Below are 22,666 nucleotides of genomic sequence, written 5' to 3' on the forward strand. Positions count from 1 at the left end.
CATATGACAGCCTGTTACACAAAATCAGCAGCAAAACTCCCCCCACTTTTGCAAAAAAATAAACCAACCCAAAACTTACATAACTCTGCAACTAATCTTTGTTAATCTTGAGCAAGGCATTTAAATCCGGGGAATAAGCCTATTCTTCTCATCCCCTGCCCCCCCCCTGCAGCCTATCTGTACAGTGAAAAGGGAAACAAACAGAAGCAAAGTTCACGGCCTTATGATTTTTCCGTTTGACAAGAGTAAAGTGGCATCGTGTCCCGAGTCTGCTCTGAAGTAAAACTTCCTGCCCTGCCATATCCCATGCACAGCAACCGAGGACCTTAAGAGAAAAGCTGCTTGTGGACCAATTATCTCAGCTAAAGCATGGAAATCTCTACTCTCGCCACATACCATTGCCTTGCTTTCGTCTGGTACTTTTTTGTAGCCTATTCCATCGTATACATCAGAACAGAAGAGCAGCCATCTGAAGTGTTCCTTTACGGTGGGCAGTGGAAATATTTGACAGTCCTCAATCTGGTAAGCAAATCGTGTTGTACAGTGATACCAATATGTCTATTTGTTTGTCTGCCATCTGCGCCTCAAGACACATGCAGCTGGTATATTTGCTGCTGTTAAACTGCTTCCTTTAACAGTTTATACACCAAAGGAAACTAAGGAGGGATCTGTGCTTGTGTTGTGAAATGTATTCACAGGTTTCCTGCAGAAAGAATATTGGCTGGTGAGCTTCTTGGCTTTCAGTAGGTACTTTGAAGCTAGCTGCCTCCCTGTAAAAGAGACAAGCTGTCATTGAGGAGACGGACAGAAAAGTATAGGTATGTCCAGCCAGTACACATGCAAGTTTGGTGCCTGTTTTCTAACCTTTAATTCAATGCATTACAATGCTGCTTGGAGTTTTACTTCAAATTTTTAATAGAATTTTATGTCCTGTAAATTACAGAAAAGGTAAAACAAAACAGCACAGTGCTAATTTAGCCATTCAGAGTACATGCTTAGTTTGTCAATCAGTTGAGAACATCAGGGAAAGAAGTTCCACCCTGTAGAGAGAGGTGCTTGTGACATTATTACATGAGTTTCAGCCGTGCTATCAACTGGTTGCTACATTTCCTAAAAGTACACAGAAAAACATAGACTGTGATGTGTTCTGGTTCCCTTAATATGCTGACATTTCCCAGGATAGAAATCAAAGTGAAAGCATGTGAGATACGCCAGGGGACAAGGCTGGTTCAGAGCCCAAAGGGTTCATCATCAGCCCAAAGGGTGGTGCAGTGGAAAGACCAGGCTTGTGGAGAGTTTTCCTATAAAGGAAAAATTTCAGGGACACTTGCTAATTTGAAGGATGACCGCAGGGACCTCCGTAGCCTTTCATCCGTCTGTGTGACTGTCAGAGCTAAACATCAGTGGGAGGTCTGGTCCAGGGTACGTTTCTACTTTTACTCTCCAGAATGTAACACCTCATGGTGGAGTTCAGTGGAAGCCTAAAGGGTCCCCAACTTCAAGAGGGGCTTTTGGAGACCCTGTCAACCATTCTGTGACTCTGTGAAACATTTGCAATGAAAGAGATGCTTAATGGCATGTGAACAACAACCTGGGGTTCTGGAAGCCACAGCGGTCTTCTCAGTGGCCAAGCCAGCTGTGGAAGGATGAGGACATATATATCGCCACAGTCAGGGTGGCATTTGTATTGTTAATTGCTATGTTGTCTGGTATCAGTATATCTATTTATTGGGGATAGCTGGCCCCACTAAAGTATTAGCCATATTTTCAGGCAAAACAGCATCTCCACTCCCACACTCTGGCACCATCATAATGAGATCTACCGTCCAGTATATCACACAGCTCTGAAGCAGGAGATCAAGAGGACAAAGCAAGTAACCCACCTCCCAGTATTTTGGGATGTAGAAATAGTCATTGAAATTATCATCCACCTTCCATTAATGACCAGCAGTGGATGATCAGGGAAAGGCTGCACAAGACATGAGCATGTACATGCATAAAATGAACTTTCCATGGCTCTATCATCCCACTAGCATGCTGACTAACCCAGACAGAATATAAATCCAGCCCAAGGTAGCTAATACACACTCAAAGCCTTCCCTTCATCTATCTAAAGGAAAAACATACCTTTTCATATTTCTGGTACTTTTCCTATCCTGTGTGCCACGAGGCATGTGTGCCTTTGGTGAAAGAGCAGTTCATTTTGCTGGTGTAAACCTGCTTCCTGACAACTGAACTGGGTGCTTCATTACTTCCATATTGTAATTTAATCATCCATCCCTGTTCATGTTTTCTTTGCCACTCATTAGAGACCTTTACCAGATTTTCCTCTCATTAGTCTTTTCTGTAAACTGGAAGTCCAAGGTTTTTTCATCTCTCTTCACAAAGGGTTACTTTTTTCATTAAAGCATCCTTGCCGCCCTTTGCAGCAGTTTTTCTAGTTTCAAGAGGGAGTAACTAGGGCAGGCTGCTGTCATTGAGTTATGAGATATGAGATGGATTTATACAGTGGCTAAAGGTGTTTCCTTGTTTGTTGTTTATCTGTTCTTGACAGGTCTTAAATCTCTATTTGTCTTTTTTGATCACTGGTAGGCAAGAAGACAGCAAATTGAGACAGCTATCCACAGTGAGTCCAACATTTCTTTCCTGGATGGTGATAGCTAATTTAGAACCCACAGTTGAGAAATATATAACTGTAGCTGCTTTTTCTTTCTGGAAAGCATTACTTTGCATTCATCAACACTGATTTTTGCCTAGTATTTGATCTCTCAGGCACTCAGTATCCTGAGATTCTTTGGCAGTTTTACAGTCAGGCTTCACTTTGACCAAAAAAAAAAAAAAATTCACAAAGGTTTACCACCTCAGTATTTGCTCCCTTTGCCAGCTCATTTCCAGATCTGCCAAATAGCTTACTTCTTATTAAATCTCCATGAGTGAGGGCCCTTGCTCCAGTTCCCCAGTCTCACATCTTTTAACCACTCATTGATCTGATCCCAATGCTAAAATGGAGTTGTCAGCCAACAGAGAGATGGTTTGGGTTGATGTTGCCTATCTCTCATGCAGAAAACGTGGCAATGGGATAGGGTGTGCAAAATAATTCCTTCATGGCTAGTAATCCTTCTTCTACAGAGATGTGGGTTTTTTTCAAGAAAGGATTACCAAAAAAGGGAAGAGGATTGGGGAAATAAATGCCCTCAGCCCACCTTCTCCCACTGAACTGGATAGCATTTGTTGGTAAAATGGTGGCAAAAGATTCTTGATCTGCTATATAAGACAGGAAGAGGATGAGAAGACAATATGTCCCAGAATGCCGTGGTGCTCTCTGTGGGGCTCCGCAGGACCCAAAAGAGTTGTCCCATGATTTGGCATTAAGGCCCTCCCTCTTGCTGCTGAGGGACATCAAAGAAAAAGAGGTGGCTGTCAACCACACAAATCCATCAGGGGCACATTCAATGCATTAAATTTCTGCCAGTTTGGAAGCAGTCCCAGGAAACACCTTGGAAAGTTGGGAGGTATAGTCATGGGGAAGAAGAGCAAGCAAAAGCTTCACATTGGGCTGTTCTGGTTCGGTGGATCCGCTGTGCTGGACAGGGCTGGGTAGTGCCTTGGAGGCTTCCCCAAAGCCAGGCACTCAGAGCCTTTGTCCAGCTCTTCTGCCTGTGTCCTGCAAGACTGTGATTGCCTGGTTTCTGGCACTGGATGTCTGAATCACTTGGAAATTTTCCCTCCAAAATTTCTCTTATCTCCTTGGAATTGCATTTAAAAACTTCCCTCTGTGGAAAGCTGCTGTGGCCAGCTCACTCTGATCTGAAATGGAAATACTGGGAAAAGTGGCATTTTCTGGGGACGGAAATGCCACTTGTCTCCTAGCTCTGCTGGAGGGATGCTGGAAAATATGACCCTCTTCTAGCACCTCATTCAATTCCTTCCTAATCATGTGGTTCTCCCAAGAGAGCTACAGCTGACATTATTTCAGATTCATCTTCTTAATGATCATAGCAATCAAGATTCAGAAAGGAAATGTTTTTGTAGGGGGGGAAGATAAGTGGGTTTTGTATCAAAGGAGTTCATTGACTGATTATTGAACAAGCAGAAATGACAGATAAAAACAGTTTTGTGTTCATTTGTCTGTGACACAAAACAGTACAAGCTGAATCATTCATTGCCTGAAATATCCAAGCTCATAAAAATCTGCTCACTGCTGTAAATCTATTAGTAAATCGCTGCACAATGAGCACACTGCACCTTTAAAAACTATTAATTGCATTCCTGCCCCAGTTTATTCCTTGCGCTTTTGTCTTTCATAATGGAAATACTGTTCAATTCTCCTGAAATCTGTTTTGCATTTATTTAAAAATAGGCCCAGTATTTAGCATAGATATTTTCCAGGACACTCATATGAATGGATGTGCGTCCACACTAAATGTTGACTGTTAACTCTAATAACTTGCTCAGAATATTGGAGTTATTCGTCCCTTAAGGGCAGAGCTTGGAGCCGATTTATTTGTACTAGTTGAAGATTTTCAATATACACATATGGCAAGATCTTATACACAAAAGTAAATCATGTCAGGTTAGTTAAACAGAAACACCCTTTTGATCACTGCAGCAGATAAAAATTGAGGTTTGTCTTTGTCATGATGAGTCTCAGTTTGGAAAATTGATCTGGCCAAATTAAATGTTTGTACAGCACCTAGCACCATGGAACTCTGCAGGGTATAGAGGGAAAAGCAGCCTCTCTCCAGCAGGGATAATCATATCCATATTCTCCTCTTTGGGTTAATTGTTAGCTTTCTAAATCTTCCAGTCTTCCTTCTGTTCGTGTGGGAATACTTTAGGGAATCCTCTCTATTTACAGCCAGATTTATATTCCATGAGCGACTGAAATGGATTTGTGAGCGCCAGTACTTCTGCTTGAGAAATTCACAGGACAGGACATCTGGAATAATTTGATGTTTTCATGCCTTTTTTTTTTTTTTTAATGTCAACATTTTCCCTTTAGTGAAGGGCTGCAATATTTGGATGCACCCTTCTTATAGGAATAACCTGTGTGGGTTTGGAGCTCTGACTCGAATCTACCAGGGGTGCACAGTGCCAGACTGAGCATTACTAGGGATGATTCTAGATAAGTTCAGTTTTCTGGCTTGAAAATTACTTGTACAATCTTCTATTGCTTCTGGAAATACACAGTGATCACTGAAATGTCTGAAACCCCTTTGAAACTACGGTGATGAACAAGGGTAGAGCTACAGCAGCACACATCCAAGCTTCTGAGACTGAGTTCAAACTTCTTCAGGAGTTGTTCTTCATGCTCAGCCAGAGAAATGGGTCAGGTTACATGTTCAGATAAGCATTTTCCATACAGAAGATAACATTGTCCTCCCCTGTGTATGAAGAAATATTTACCAGGCTGAGAACGTGGCTGTTTTGGGACTGTTTCTTTTCAGAAATGTTTGTTTTAGTTAATTTTGAAGCGGGGAAAGACACAGCCTATCCCTGTCCCATGATTAATGGAAGGCTGACCATGAACAAGATAATAATAGCCTCATCCTCTGGGAACCAGACCTCTCCCTAATTGCTTTATTGGCAATTAGTCACCATGTGTCACCAGACTGTCAGCACCCTCATGTTAATTTTTTATGCTTTTTACAGAAAGTTGCTGCTGACTCTACAGGGCGTAACAAGAGCTTCTGTTTATTACCAGGCTTTTCTTAGCTCTTCAAGGACTTGGTATTGGTGCCCTGGTGAGGCCAAGGACTGGGCCTTGAACATGTGTTTGTGTCTGAGTATGCTGCATCCCAGCATGGACTTTTCTGAACCAGACCCATGACTTAGAGGGCTGAATCCCTACTGACTGAGATAGTGCCTGCAGTTACAGAGGCTAATGGTAATAATGGGGAGAGAAAAACAACACGTTTAAAAGAGCTGGTTTGGGTGCCTCAGAATTGAACAGAACCATATGTGGGTTCTGATGAAGCTGCTTGGGCTTTTTTTTTTTATATAAAATTGGGGCTGTTCAACCAATGCCTTGATAGGGAACATGGGGCTTTGCAGCTGAACCAGGTGATGCATGACCTCTGATACCTTGTCCTCGGTGACCCTGGGCCAGTTACCCAGCTTGTATCAGCTCCTCTCTACCTCTGTTGTTGCGGGTCTGCACAGGGAGGGGAGACACTCCACCAGTGGCACCTGGATACAGTCTACTGTGGTGACTCTCTGGACTGCGGAAAGGATAGGGCAGGAAGAATGTATCTTTCCCTTTGCTGAGAACACACAAAATGGATGGGGATTGTAGATAACTGCAAACTATGGTCATTTAGCTGCCCAGGAAGACTCAGCCTCTCCAGACTAAACCTCGCGGAAGTACTTGTTTGACAACATCCATGGTGAAAACATAGTCCCCTCCTCCCCTCAGATACTTTGATAAAAAAGGAATTTCTCATGGAAAAGCATTGCACTAATCCTTTCCCCTCCCAAGCACCACCCTTCTCAGCTTCTTCAGAAACTGATGAAGTAACCAGCCACAACTTCAGACACTTTGCTTTAAATAAGTATCTGATTCACAGTGGAGATCATGGCAAAAGAGATCTCATCCTGAAAGCTGTAACCATCTTTCCATTTAAGTATCACTAGCTGGTCTCGTGTTTGCAGTAGTCTGTGTTTCCCATATTGCATCACTCTGGGAGAATCTAGCCTTAAAAAGAAGGGGCCACCCTGTGAGTTAACCAAACTGAACTGACTCGGTGGGGAATGCAAGGCAGTGGGAGAAGTATTTTTCTGCAAAGCTCTGCCTTTGTGCATCTGACAAACTGGGTTCGTCTCGATCTGCTGTGTAGTGTTAGGAGAGAAAATGAAGCAATCAGAAAAGCAATATTGCCTTAAACCACAATGTTCTGACAATTTCACACATAATTTGCGGAGTTCTGTTTTGTGTGCACTTGCCTAATTCTTTACCAAATCCTCCTAGCACCCTCCCCAAACAATCCCTCCCTCATTGCTTGTAAATGATGTAAAGAAAGAAAAAAAAAAAAAACCTGAACCCAAAACACAACCTCTCATCCCTAAAATTCATTAGTTATAAATAGTTCTATGTAAACTTAACTAAAACTTCAGTGGTCTGGATCTCTGCTCCTAAACACTTGAAATCCTTTATTGAATTTGAGTTCAGCAAAAGAGGTTCTGTTTTGGATAACTTCTGCACCTAATTCTCATATTAGAGCATTTTGAACTACTTGACAGTGATATCAACTGCACTGTGAGTCCCTGGAAAGAACCTGTGTTGGCTAAATGGTGGGAAAATCCATCTAGCAATTGCTTTACAGAAAACATTTCCTGGTGTATTTTATTCTCTCCTGCTCAGATACATCCAACGTCAACAATTAACATAGGAAGTGTGAGGGAGCTGGCTTTCAACATCTGAATCACTTCACCCATCTGAATCACATCACACATCTCTGTTTAGTCTGTTAACTGAGATATTGTTAAAGTTATCTCCTGAACAACTTTCTTTAATCAGTTTCAGCTAGTAAAAAAAGATTTAGCCAACAGCTATTTCCCTCACGCAGGCTTGCAACTCATGAACAAAACAGCTCCCTGAAGAGCAAGGACAGATTTCATTGAGGTGTGTGCTAATGAAAGCTGTATGAGTTTTCCTCATTAGGTGTAATTACTTTAGATTTTGCAGGCCGTCTTCTATGGGGTGTCCTTCCTGGCTGATGTGTTGAGACTAATTAAGAAACTGCGATGTGCTAAGTGCGTAATTTCCAGCAGAGACCTTCTTTTCAGTGTCCTGGCTTTCCCAGTGTCCACAGTAAGTAACCTTTGTCTCTGTACGAGAAAATAACATTTGCATAAATGCTTAAGGGTATATAGCATACCATGTATGTGTATAAAAGAGATAAGAACTAAGGGCTCTCTTTTACCCTTGAATTTGCAGTGGATTTGGACTGTTTAGAAGAAGAAACAATGCTGAGCCTGTCATGGTTGAAAGCAAAGCCTCTTGCACAAATGTTAGGGTTACTGTCCTTGAGTGGACACAGATTGACCCCAAAGGGTGAATGAGGTGTAACCTCTCCGTTAATCTCATGGTTCAAATAGCTGTGGCTTTATTAACTTAGGGCTTTTCTCTAAAGGGCAGAACAGGTCGGGAGGACATGAGAGGGTACCTAAGACACAATAAAACCTCACATCTCCTTCTCTAAAGCCAGTGTGGCTTTAAATGAGCACTGGAGAGAAACAGATTCATGGAAAAATAATTATAGTCACAGCTTATGTCAGATTCATCATGTATCACCTACTCCCTCACAGACAATGCTGTTTATCAAAACACCGTGGGTTGGACAGGAACTGATGGGTTATTTATACATGTAAGTGCACTCTTTGAGAGTGATGCCTGCAGCCACCTCTGAATCTCAAAGGGCTGAGAAGCACTGCTTAAACATGGTCCACAAGCTAGCTGGTTCAGTAAAAATGTCCTGACAGGGATGGAGTCAGAGAGACTGGATAATTTGTCTTCCCTGCACAGCAGTATTCACAATGCTGCTGTCATATCCCCCCAGGGATCCCCACCATGCAAGCTGGACAGAGGCTCTGTCTCCTTCTTCCAGCATCTCACACTCCTGATTTCCAACCCTAACCACAAAGTGTGCTCAAATACAAAGCCAGGCCAAACAAAATGCAAATCAGCTTCCAGGTATCAGTAACTGATACCAGGGATCATTTCCTCCAGTTAAGTTCTCCCACTGTAAATCCTACTCTGTTGGGAAAAAAAGGGGGGCCAAAGTACAGCTTTCACCTGCAGTTTCTGAATTAGGTTTATGAATTGTGAAGATAAGGGTAAGACTATGTGAACTCTCTTACTAAGATCTGTTTTTACTTTGTCACTGAGCAAAACACAGGCTTGACAGACAGTCCCTTGAGGAGAACTCCTGGACCATCAAAAGATCCCATCCGCAAAGGGAAAGGGAAAGGGAAAAAAGAAGAAGCAGCTAATCTTGGATTCCACAGAAAATGTCAGTGTTGGCACTTTATAAAGGAGGTTTTTTCTCCCAGTATCAACACAGAACACTGCATCTCAGAGTAAATGTGAGATAACATGAGTTCATCTGGCAGTGTCATCATTTTTCATGGAGAAAATGTTTTGCCTTCTCAGAAATGAAAGCACTAACCAAATCCTATCCTAATTATGTTTGTCTTTCTTTTCTAAATTTCTTTTATTTTGTGTTTGTGTTCCAGTTTGTGTGTATATCCTTTTGGACACTGTATTCCTACAATCGAGAGCTGGTTTATCCCAGAAGCCTTGATAGAGTGATCCCATTCTGGTTAAACCACGCTATGGTGAGTAAGAAACACCTTGGCCTCTTGCAGAGAAGAGGGAGACTTTGCAACGTCCCATCAATGCATTGTGTCACTTTCCAGAAGAGTTTCACAGCTTCTTCTTTCTCACCTCCTCCTTCCTGCTTGTCTGAATCTGATGTTGAGCTGTACACAGCAAGCAGATGCATGTGCTTGAAGCTGCCTCAAGAAGCCTTTTATCACACAAGGATGTCAGTGAATTGGTGCTTGTCAAACCTCTGAAGTCAATGAAATGATGTGTAGTCAGAAGGAAAAAAATCTCGCTTATTGTAGCTCAAGAAAGAAATTGTCTCTGCTAACAGAAGTCTCTAAAATACAAAACGGCTGGGAGTATAACAAAGCAGCTCTTAATTTTTTAAAAAAGGTGAAATAACCAAAGAAAATCTGACAGGTCTATAGCTAATAAGCTAATGTGTGCACAGCTTTGAATAGCTGGATTGCAATGATTGTTTACAGATTTTCTGTAAATACTTTCCAGATTTCTCCTTCATTTGCTCTGGCCGTTTTTATGATGTGTTGAATAATCACATATTTCTCATCAGTCAAGTGTAAGGAGGCTGACAGTAACATAGAAACTGTGGGTGGATTGCAAGGTCAGGGAGGCCTCATGGGGCTAATGGGAAGGGGGATAGAAGGGAGAGGTTCAGTGCTAGGCTGAATCAGAGGAGCCAAAAACTATGAAATAATCACATAGAAGACTCATTTCTCTCCAGACTTAATTTCTTAAGAATAGCGCTTTGCAACCCACTGCAGCAGTTCATGACGGGTGTTGGAGGAAAATGTGGGAGGTTTTGGGGTGTCTGGTTGAAGACAGTTGCTGGAGGTTTGAGCAGCCACTTGATTTGGACAGGCATATTCAGAGATGTGTGACTGGAATCCAAACACACATAGGCATGTCTGCATTGCTGATACCCGAGTGATAAACCACAGCCATCACACACTTTTAACCTCATCACCAGCTCTCTGTCCACCAATTCATCTCAACCAGAGCCTTTTTGTGGCTGTCCAAAACTCTGTGAAAGGGTGCAAGAGGACACCACTCCCTCTCAAAATCATCATCCACAAAAATGACAAATTCTTCATGTCCTCAGCATCATGCTGGTTTCAGGGCCAGGATGCAATACGGGCAACTGGTTTAAAATCTTCACAGTGGTGGAGGTGCTGGGGAAGGGGAGGGTACATAGTGGAGCTGAGAGGATATAGGCTTTGCTGCTTGTTTTAATCCCAGCACACAGCTGAGAATTTGCCCTTTCCATTTCCACATTTCTTTACGACATGGTAAGGTTGAGAGGCGCCAGGACATACCATTTTATTTCATATGCAAGAACTCTTTGCAGGAATCTCTCAAACATATTAGTTATAACTCCTGTCTTACCCTACCTATATCTACATTTCATAACAGAGTCATTCTGACAACAACAAAAAGCTTTTCCATATCAAAAATGTCAAAAACAGGTGATAAAAAAAGGAAAAACAATTCTTCCTGAAAATTATTTTGACGAGATAGAAACTTCGCATAAAGCAAACCTCTATCACAACCTAGTATTTTATTTCTGAAGCTCTTAATACACTGCAGACATCTTGCGCTTGACAGTTCCTGGGTGGGAAATTTTCCTTCCAGTCAATATCAAGTGTAAAACATGTGCCGCCAGCATAGACTGATCCCTGCTATTGACAATCCTTGTGTTTTGGCACACCTTCCAACAGGTGCCTTCAGGCTTCACTGAGGCATTTCTTTCTTCCAACACCACCACTGGAAACACTAGGGAGCTGCAGGGAGATACCAACACTTTAAGGGACAATCTCCAAATTCTGATTGCCAAGCGGACACTTTTTCTTTGGGTTCATTTTCTTGCACATTGCTATACATTACGGCTCTGAGATTCCAGACATTTCATGGCAGATTGAGGCAGCATGTAGCTGACTTTGGTGGAAAAAGACACTGGTCTATCAGTAGTAAATGTCAGTGCCATATAATTTGCAGCGGGAGTACTTTTTTTTTAAATTGTGGTCTATTTTAATATTGTAAATAGAGAAAGCATATGTTGTTATGTAACTGTAGAACACGCACGCAAAATCACTTCAGGATACTGAGCTGCTTGTGGTGATGCTGCAGCACCTTCCTTGCAAAAATGAACTGGCCATTTTTTTCCCTCACATGGACTGCTCTTACAGTGGGAAAGTGTTGTTGGCCACCAGGTAGCCCAGAGTTGTGGAGAGAGCACTACAGTTTAGGCATGTTTTTGCAGTCTGAGCAGAAATATCCTCTGTTTTGCGGAAAGGATGGCTAATGTAGAAAGGAATTTTGCTAATATTTGAAGAGGCCAAATATTCCAGACTATCTGGGTTTCTCTCTGCTTTTTTCCTGAGTTTAATCCAAAGGTTGACCCTCAGTTTCCACTTCTGTTTACCTGTGATAATTATGTTTTACCATCTCTATACAAAACTTTGAGCTTCATGGATGAAAAAAAACCCACCCTACTTATGTCTCAAGCACAATTATTTTATTTGAACAAGATTTTTGAAGTGGAAGATGGCTGAGACAAAAGATATGCTGGCCAATTTGTCAAGGGAATTTGTTTATTTCTTTCCCAGTCATCTCTTTCCAAGCAACATCTGGATACCCTCCAGAAGGCAACTAACTGCTGGAGACAGTTGTGTTAAACCATATGCACATATTTTTCAACTTCATGGCAGTATTGGGGAATGTTACATTTTGAAGGGTCTGACAGAATTGAACACTAAACAAAGAGGAGCGGTGGTGGTTCAGAAGAGATAACTAAAAAACATTTTAATCTATAACAAAAGATACACATCAGCCTTGACCACATGTGTTCACAAAAAATGGTAGCAGTAGAATTGTATTTTTGTAAAAAAAGGTTTATATTTTCAGTCTGTAGGGTAGTTCTTGTAAAAAACAAAATTTTCTCTGTTTCCAGGCTGCAGCTAAGTTTAGTTCAGCCATCTCTTTTTCTAATTTACTCTTTAGCCGTGTTACCCACTCACCTTTACAAAAATCAGCATTTTAGTGTCCTAGGCACTTTACTGTTGTTGTGAATAATGCATGTTCAGAGGACTTTGTAAGCTAAAAAGCTGAGAATAGAAAAGGAGGGATGGTAAATGGAGACACAGAAGAAACACGTCTTACCTGGTAGATTTTCAGCAAAGATGACGAGTCCAAATGGCCTGAGCCTCTGAATCTCCTTTGAACCTTGACCTGATGCACGTAAGCAGTATCTGAATGTATAAAAGAAAATGCAAGGGAGCGAGAGAACAAGCTGTGTGCATACAAGTAATTTTCCTTCACTGAAGCAAGCCACTGATGTCCTGACAGTAAGAATACCAGCAAGACTCACAATGTTCCCTCTCATCTTGGAGCTTCTTGGTATATACAAGCTGCTTGTGTTCTGCCTACATAGTTAAGCCTTACCTTCCCCAGTGTGTACACAACTACATCAACAGAAATGGTATTTTGGATCAATGTGATTTACTTCCATCTGGAAAATAATAAGTTCTATGAATATAAATTACTACAGCTATTTTAGGAAGCTGCTGCATCACTAACCAAAAAAGGGGGTGCAAAATCAGTTCATAGAGCAAAACCCACTTGTTCAGGCCACTCTAACTGGACCATTACTCCAGGTGTGTACACAAGAACAACCTCAGGTTCATCTTTGACAATCTTAAATTATTCTCTTTGCAAGTGGTATTTAATGCTTAATAATTCTTGCACATTTATACCAGAGAGAAACATTTCCATTTGTTTGCATTTCACATTATCTCAATTTTAAGCTGTCTGGCAACAATGGACACTCATAGGCTTTCAACTACATTCAGCTTTTGGCAAAGAAGAATGTATGTGTGAGGGATATGGCACACAAAATTAATCACCCCACACATTTAAGAGCAAAAATCCTTAGCTTTTCCCAGTACTACATAGATTTTTTTGAAGTTTCCATTTTTTGTTGACATAAGCCCATTTCCTCAGGGAGAAAGTATGTGTTTTACAGACAAATGTTATGGCAGGGAATCCTCCCGGGCTGCTGCTACCCCAGTGTGCACAGGTGCAGCCTCCGTAACCCACCCCGCAAAGGAACAGCTGGAGACAAATATTCCACAGCAAAGGATGTGTCACTTCAGTCTCATGTCAGCCTCCAGCTGCAATGCAACATCAGTTTCTTAGACTACATATCTAATGTCAGGGTGAAATGCAATTAAAATTCTGGCATTGACATTGAGACAAAACATTTGCTAGTAAGCAATAGGATATTCAGCCAGGGCCTTATTACCAAAAATGCATGCATGCAAGAAAGAAACTTTATCTCTGAAACTCTTTTACCTTTGATCACACAATTGGTCTGATGTTTCATCCATTTTTCACAACAATGCTCCAGAACTACCTATGTATCTAAGAAAAAAAAAATGTTGGTTTACAGATGAGCATGAATGGACCTGGAAAGGGCAGAGAGAGTAGCTGAAGGTTCAGAGAGGAGTGCTGCTGGAATTAAACTGAGCAATAGCTTCCTGACTAATTTGCCACCACACCTGCTCAGTAACAGGACTCCTTGTACATCCCACTCTATCCATAAAATAAATCTGTGTTTCCCTGGAAATGCACTGATGGCTGAGAATATAAAAGACGTAAAATATGTAGTAACTCTAAGAGAGAATTATTTCTTTAACTAAACATGGCAATGTACTAGTTAAAGAAATAAAATGAACAATAATGCTTAAGCCATTTCCACCCCGAAAATTAAAGAGAGGTTAAGAGAGTAAGAAAAACGTATAAGGATATATTGGAAAAGACAATTTTGAAGGAGGCATTTGAATGAAGGCAAAATAACAGCAAAATAAATCAAAAGTGGGGATTTGTTCGAAAATTAGGACAAAAAAGGAAAGAGCATACAGAGATTCAGAAAATTATGAGTATAAAACTAAACAGAGGTCATCATGACAGGAAGCCATTTAGTTTTATTATGCTCAGATAACACAGGCTGTGTTTATGAAAGAATCTGACTGAAGGAAATTTCCATAGACAAGGGGATGTTTCCCAACAAAGAGCTGAATATCTGAGTAAACACCTCAAGGGTCAACCAATGAACACTGGCTTACAAGCCTCATAAGGCAGCACCAAAGTGGGGTTTTGCTTTTTCTTTGCAGTAACATACTGATGGAGAAGATAGAAGCATGAGTGTTGGCCATGAGTGGTTGTCAGCACACAGTCTCTGTGGGGAATTTGTCTGAAAGGAGAAACACAGGCAGTTTTTCAAAAGCACTTGATGGTCTCCAACTGTGCCCTGTGGAGTTTAGGTTGGCCAGCGGTAACTGTTTGTGAAAAAAATCCCTCCCTAAAGTCTCACATGTTAATGGAAAGCAGACATGGAGGGTATGTAAATGCAGACAAATTAGAAACAAACAGCTATGGTCAACCGAGGCATCATTTCCTTCACTCTGGAGTCAAACAAGGTCAAACCGAGTCAACTGCAACACACGCGTTAGGCGTACGAGTGATCTCAGCAGCTCTGGGGAGATTATTCATGGGCTTAAAACTCAGCCTAGGCTGGAGCCTGCAGCTGAACACAAACTCTACCCAAACCCTGTCTTCTCGACCCCAGGAAACTTGCTTGTGCTTGTATTCTCAATGGTGAAACGAGGATATAGCATTAAATAAACGCACAAATTACTCAAAACATGGGAAGTAAAGATTCCATATGGACTGACCAAACAGTGGAAAAAATATTCAGAGAGGACTATTTATCTCAGTTTAAACTGATGAACCTGAAACGTATCCTGGGAAACAAAAAGTAAAGAAGGAAAAGAATGTTCTTCTCTGCAGGATATGAGTTAACATGCCAATGTTTCAGATAAAGTTCAACATATGTTTAAGAAACTTTCTTTCCCCTGTATTCATATGCCAGAGTTTATGAGCTACAAAAATAAATTTGCAATTTTTTAACTAGTTCAGATTCACCTGAGTTTGTAAGGAAAGAAGCAAAGAAACCAAACACAAGTTAAAAATCATAATAAGTGCCAAAAAGAGACACAAAGGATTTTAAAATTGAATGTTTGGAAGCAGAATTCAGATTAAAAGTGTGATTAGCTAACCAAAGGCCTCTGACAATTTGGAAAGTCCCATAACTTTTACCTTTTCATTATAGAAATACATAAAAAACCCCAGCTTTTAAAATACTTTACTCTTGCAAAATTTGTAAGCTGAAAGCTTCCCTCAACAAACAGAGGTTGTTAGACAAGTAAATACATTAATATTTCAAAGAACATAAAAATAAGTACTAACAGGATTCCTGCCAAGAGTCAAAAAAAGCTCTCTGATTCACTTTGGTTCATTGATAGCCTGATCAGTACACAGAGCTATTGTTTTAGCTTGTTTTCCTTACTTTGGAGTGAAATAGGTTTTTTTCTCCCTCTGTGATAATTACTTTTGACAGTTTCACTGTTTATATGTGAAACCGAGAAACTGTTAATTGAAATAAAAAATGAGTCACTGTTTCCAGCAATTTTTGCCAATATTTTGATCTATGTCAATCTGAGCTTAATTATTAAGTTTTCTTTAAAGGAGGAGGCAAAACTGTATATTTTAATTTGGCCCCATACAAATACTGCACCCCTCAGATATACATCAGTTTAAGGATATGAAGCTCAGCTAAATAGGGTTGAAAATATATTTAATGACTATGCACTAGAGACCTATGGTTAAAAATAACTTGAATTAGAAAATACTTTTTTTTATTTTTTTTATTGAGAAGGATATGAGAAGACTTTAAAGCCTTTCAGTAGATATGATTAACCATGACATATGGTCTATCACTAACGATGTTGCCAAAGTCAACGTCCCTCTGCTGCGAGAGGAAAATCGTGTGGAAATCCAGCTGTGTGTCGCAGGCAAAGGGTAAGCTTTGCACCCTGTAGCCATCCTCGTGTTCCTCTGGTGTCTGCTGTATAAATACACATCTGCTGTCATAAACATGCTCAGATATTCGACAGAAATACCTCTGTGATTTTACTGTTAATGGACAAATTTGGCTTGGTAGAAATACGTGAAACCACCAGTGGACTCTGGGACAGCAGAAATGCAAGAGAAGATTTTCCCACATGGTTACTGGCCTGGGGTGTATGTGTACATGAGAAGGAGTTGTGGACAAAAAGAAAAAACCTTTATATTCACAAAGGAAACATGATAAATGAACTCAGGAATCACTTGTACTGATACAAGACCTATGTGATCAACTAAGCGGGTTGTAGAGCTGAAGAATATCTTTGTGAAAGAAAACAGAAGGAAATCTCAATGCCAGTGAGTGAGAGAAACTGGAACATCAAATAAATCTTTTCTATCTCTTTTCTCTGAAAAAAATGATAACGAAGGCGAAAGGGTTATTTTGATAGTAGGACAGCCAGGTATGAATAGCAGCTCTCAGGGGTGTTGGGAGGGCTGAAGGAGGACATGCAGCTTCCAGGGAGTTGTCACTTGGCAGCAGCAGACAAAAATGGATGTCTGTCTCAAACAAATAGGTAAAGACTGTTTTCATGCATAATATATATAGCTCAATGTGCATTTAAGGAATTTAATGTGTATTTGTGACAACTTATACTATAAATATGCAGCAAGAAAACTTTGACACCATACTATCATATCAGATACTCAGCAAAGTCTCTGACAGACACATACATTGAAAGTATTACATCATTTCCTTAGGACAAGAGGAAACTTCATACCATACATCCAGCAGGTTGTGCCTTTAGGGAAAAATACAAAAGAAATCCTTAGTTTCACATTTTTTCTGTTTAAAAGTCTATCTTACTCTGTTGCCCTCCTCCCATACCTCCCTCTATCTACCCATGAAAATATTTCCTTAATTAATAGGAATTTAACCAACTAGTCAGCTACAGTTGCTTTAGTTTTCACCTTTGCATCTCATTGACTGTTTTTGCTGTGTTGTTCCTCAACATTGTTTAAGCCATCTCTCCTAGGTATTGCAACTTGAAGTCGTTTGTTTGCACAGGGAAAATTACCAAACTTTCAGTGTGGAAATTTCACCAAAACAAATTATTTTCTGAAATTGGTACAAATCAGTCAACAAGTTGAGGCATTAGCATCCCAAGAGTCCCTACACTGTCCATTCAACATCTGAGAGCAGAAGGCCTTCTGCTGCGCTCCCAACATCCCCACCTCCTCTTGGAGGCAGCTGCTCACCACAAAACAGTCAGTGCCACCAAATTGTCTGCACAGTGCTAAAAATCCTCCGTGCTCAGACAGTTATCATAAAAGTCTTTGAAACTGAATCTACTTAATACAATACAAACTCTTTGACCAAAAAAAAAAAAGAAGAAAAACACGCTTCTCCAGCAATCTAACTCCTTTCTAACTCTTAAATAAGCTTTTCTGAAGTTCCTTCATCATCTTCAATCACAGCTAACTGAAGTCCTCTGTATGTTTACCACCCCATTTTTCAGTTTAAAAAGAGAAGCACAACACACTGCAATTGCACTGGAGTAAGTAATAAATGACAATATACAAAATACAATAGTGACTTGAAGAGAACAAAAAGGCAATCCAACAATTGCTTAATGAGTTCAAGGAGCAGACTTTTTACATCCTCAAGTGCACATTACAATAGAGTTCAATAACTTCTGTACTCTAATGGGAATTAACAAAAAAATTATTGCATTAAAAATGCAAAAGGAGAGCTCATCTATTATAAAGTAACGCAGATCACGCTACAGGCAAACCTCATTACAGTACCTTTTACATCATACTAACAAGAAAATTTTTGTGCTCATTACTGTAGGGGTACTTCTTCACTATGAAAAAAACCAAGTATGCACATTTGTATACAATTATACTCAGTATTGTTAAATAACCCTTTGCTTATAGGCAGGTGCTTGAGCTTTGTGATCAGCAATAACTGAAGGTGAGGCACTGCAATCGGTCAGTGACAGACTCTCTTTTTTCCTCAGCACACAGCTGTATTGCCATTTGCTCTCCTGGAAATCCTTGCCTTGCCACACCGTTACCCAGCAAAGAGGAAGGGATTGATTCTATTGGGATTTGTCGCTTTTCTGTATATCAGTTGGTAAGAATGATGTATTTTAAAACATTTTCTTCAAGTGATCTACTTTGTAAAACAAGGCCAATTGCTGTACTTAGATCTAAGTTCTCGCCCAGGTACATGGAAGACAACAGTCTGTTCTGTGGAGAAATCATTTAAACTTCAGCTGAGACCCACGGAAACTATTTCCAGATGTAGGTAGACGAGGTTTCTTCAAACACAGTACAGGTACTGATACCTTACACAGTATCTTCTGCTCTTCTAAGGCCTCTTATAGAAAAGCAACTAAATTGCCATAAACTCCAAGTACTCTGAGTTATTTATGCTGGACTGGATTTTTTATTTCTACCAGTACCATCAAATTTACCTCCATTTGCTCTCTTGCTCACTGCAAAACCACCAAATCTCAAAAGGTCTAGGGGTCATGGAAGCAGGGGAGGAGTAAAATTCAGTTCAGTATTTGGCAGGGAAACACATGGCTGGGTTTAGAAACTTGAGACAGAAAATGATACTCAGAGCCAGGTGCAACCCAATGGGTAGCAAGGAGGTGTCTGCCCCACTAGCACCTCCTACTCCACCTGTGGACACCGCCTACATTTCCAACAATGTACCACAGTTGATCCCCAACACACTGGAGAACAATCTTGAGAGAATAAACTCTATCTAATCAGCACGCTCACTCCAGCCCATAGCCATCTGTGTACCTCCTGTGTGTGCGTCATGCACCCCTGGAGCTGGGTTTGCATCTGTTGCATCCTGGTCTGGAGGCACTACCACTCCATATAACCATGGACAGCTGCCAACACTTCAAAATACTCTGAGGATGCCTCATGTTGAGACTCTGCTCAGGAAGGGGTCTGTATAATTTCAGGGTATGCTGTGATATCACTTTCCAGAGCTGAGGAAACATCCAGGCCTTAGGGTGGAGGATACAGAAGAGGATAACAACAAGAGGATACAGGTCTGCAGGGAAGTGACCTGTCTTCATGCAAAGATTTCTGAGAAGTCACTGGGACTGTGAGGGAACCCATCATTCCCATTCCTACCCACCAGTTCGCACTATCAGCTAGAGACTACCTTCAGCCCACCAAATGAACATTTGGAATAGAAAATGAACTGCACAGACAAAAGTCACACATGTGACTTGAAACACATCAGTCTGTGTAAGAGAGACTGTGGAAGCAGGGGACTTCACTGTTACATTACATAAGGAACTTAAGAGCCATTTATCCTAATCCAACCCAGAGCCTAATAGGATTACAACCACGTCTTCCTGAATTCCTTTTCTATGTTCTCATTTACCCAGTTGCTTAACACCAGCTTTGTTTTGCTTGTCTTCTGACATTTGAGTTTTACTGTCTTTGAGACCAGACTGCTCTTCCAGCAACTAGTACAGCCATGTGTGCCATGTCTTCCCCTAAATTTCCTATCAGCTGAGCAATTTCACCCTTCAGGAGACACAATTCATATCAGGATCTGAATCCACACCAAAGGATGAGGATTAACACAAGCATCAACACAATTGAGCCCTCCCAGTATCTTCTGTGAGTTGGTGCTGCATGGTGCTGCCAGGGTCCTGAGTGGAAGGTGGTACCTTAGAATGCTTGGCCCCTTTGTCCCAGGGCCCTGATGACTGGATAGAAATATTAGGATTTCAATACTGCTCCCAAGTCAGCAAGGAACCTCCTATTTGCTTTCTTCTGGCCTCCTCTTCTTGATTCCCTGCAACCACAGACAACAGCTTTCAACTAACATAAAGAATTTCAGGCCTGTGCACTGAAGTCTTAACGTAGGTACATATTTTACTGTTGGTGCTGCAACCTGGTGATTTAATAGTCCCATTGAGGCACTGTATGCATCAAAAGCAACAGAGTCCTTCCTAAAAGCCTCTCCTTGAACTGCCACTGCCATTGCTGCAGTGTCAATGGGCTGAGAGCTGGTCCCTGCAAGGTAACAGAGAAACTAAGCACCAGCGATGGCTTGCACCAGGCACCTGCCTCTGAGCAGGGTTTCACTGTAGCTCTGAATACCCTGCATAGTCATTTATTTGGGTTTGAGAACACAAGGTGGAGTGCTTCATATGAGACACACCAGCTGGCCAAATTGCATCAAGATAATCTAGCTCCTCGTTATATAAAATAAAGGCAGTTTTCATTCTCTGTTTTACTGTTTGAGACACAATACAGAAAGAGTAGTCCTGTGCAGTGAAGAACACATGCTGATATTTGCACAGGCTCCAGTTAGCACCTGGTCTTCAGTATTTCTGCTCAGCCTCTCAGTGGCCTTTTTTGCAGGCTTTTATTTTTTTAATTACTTCTGTGTTTCACAGCCCTGTTTGTTTGATGAAAGAACCTTAAATCATGAAAATAAGTCTCTATATTTAAACATTTCTGTGCTCAGTCCAGAAAGCTCCACTACCAATCCCTTCCATTTCTCCACTCTATCCCTTTGATGAGGATTAGTAAATCTCAATTTACAGGCAGGGTAAAAATCCACCTTTTTTATGCCCCACTCTTTCCTTCTCTAACTAGAGAAAGGAAGAATCATCTTTTCAAACTTTTTTTTTGTCCTTAGAACTCTCCCATTGCTCAGTGTCAGGACACAGCTGCAAGATGGTAGGGCAGCCTGTTTGTCACTTCTCTTTGAGGAATGATGCTCAGCATAAGGTAGCAGGCTGGTTGCCATCAGAAAGAGTGGGATTGCATTCCCATGTTAGCACTGATGGTGGAAAGTATGGCATTCACCTTATATGTGGGGTTTTTTTAATCAAGAATTAAACCTTTTAGCATCTTTTGGACCCAAAGCTTTGTTTTAGGGAAGTGCTGTCCATCGTTAGAATGGCAGAATCTTACAACAATCACTGGAGACCAACCCTATTTCTTATATTCTTTACATATTCAACACAAATATATATAATTTTAGTCACAAAAATTGTATTTTTTCCTATATTTAGTACATAAAGACCACTTTTATATTCTTAAGTTCAGGTGTTTTCTACAAACCACTTTTATGAGCCATAAACAATGAGAATAGTACCAGTGAACTGATAGGCACTACAACATGTTTTCTGAAAGAAGAAAAAAGCAGAAAGAGAGGGCCTAAGTGGAAGAAAATAAACCCTATAAAGCAGGCATATTAATCTTTTTCCTTTTCCTTCTTTTCCAAACTATGCTTTACAAAGAGTTCTGGAAAAAAGGAGTGAAGCAGCTGCATCTGTTTCCTATCTACCCATTCCTCTTCTCTTCCTCTTCTTAGACCAAAAGAAAAGATGCTGGAGAATTGTCCTTGCCCTCTTGCCTCCTGAAAACTTCTTTCCACTCCTCAAAACAGTGGTCAACAGCAGCAGGATTGAGGCAGGGAGAAGCAGCACTGTCTCCACAAGCCCTTGAGATCTGGATAGGGGCTGAAAAGCTGTTGTAAATAGAGAGCAAACACATGTGAGAGCTTATTTGAATAAGCTTCACTTAGCATATACAAGGGCACATTCCTGTTCAGGAACATTTTGCTGTTTTAGTGTTATTTTACTGCTGTTAATAGCCAATGTCACCAGGGTGACAGCAGAACATTTTGTGCATTTCAACCTGCACTGAAACCCATTTAATTTGGCAGCAGCTTAAGTGTGCTTCACAGCAAATAGCCCAAGTGCTGAGGAGATGTATAGACAGCTGATCTAATTTTCTCTGTATCAAGACCATTTTGATAACTTGGCCTTTCAGGAGTTAGAAATAGTTAAGTGGTTCTTCTAACTGAATGGTCCTAACCAAAGGTGATTTCTCTCCTTCCTTGCCTAGGGTCCTGTGGATTTATTCTGTAACAGGAGAGTGGGTATATCCTCTCTTTGCTTTGTTCAGCCCACCTGGACTAGCAGCCTTTTTTGCCGGTAGCCTTGCTGTCATCGTCTCTTTCTACAATTTTGGAGAGTTCCTCAACCGTATGATATGGGGTCAGTCCAAGTTTTGTTTATTACTTCTATCCATATGAAAACAAATCAAAAATTAATTGCTGTGATTGCTTAGGCAGGCAGGGAGAGGAAGGGGGCACTAGTACACTGACGGGGGGTGATGGCATTTTGGGTATCTGATAGCGATTGCCAAGTCCTGCCCACTTACTAACAAAGGGAGAACAAATTGAAGCAAGGATCCCAACCCTACCAGAAAAAAGGCCAGGCCAGCTTTCTCAAATGTGGCTAAAGAAGCGTCTCTTACAAACATAATCACTGGTTTTGAATTCCTACTCAAAGAAGGGTC

At 40.9% G+C, this 22,666-nt stretch overlaps 1 protein-coding gene across 1 annotated transcript in view; it reads left to right on the forward strand.

Moving 5' to 3' along the window:
- Positions 1–369: 369 nt before the first annotated feature.
- The window catches only part of ADTRP (androgen dependent TFPI regulating protein), a 28,173-nt gene continuing 5,876 nt past the window's right edge, over positions 370–22,666 (forward strand). The window contains exons 1-5 of the mRNA XM_008933472.2: positions 370–522; positions 7,676–7,810; positions 9,235–9,336; positions 18,328–18,443; positions 22,211–22,362. Of these exons, the coding sequence (XP_008931720.1) occupies positions 370–522; positions 7,676–7,810; positions 9,235–9,336; positions 18,328–18,443; positions 22,211–22,362 (658 nt within the window). The remainder of the gene's footprint in view (positions 523–7,675; positions 7,811–9,234; positions 9,337–18,327; positions 18,444–22,210; positions 22,363–22,666) is intronic.

This window comes from Manacus vitellinus, unplaced genomic scaffold, assembly GCF_001715985.3.
Source record: "Manacus vitellinus isolate BGI_N305 unplaced genomic scaffold, ASM171598v3 scaffold_39_pilon, whole genome shotgun sequence".
NCBI classification, from domain to species: domain Eukaryota; kingdom Metazoa; phylum Chordata; class Aves; order Passeriformes; family Pipridae; genus Manacus; species Manacus vitellinus.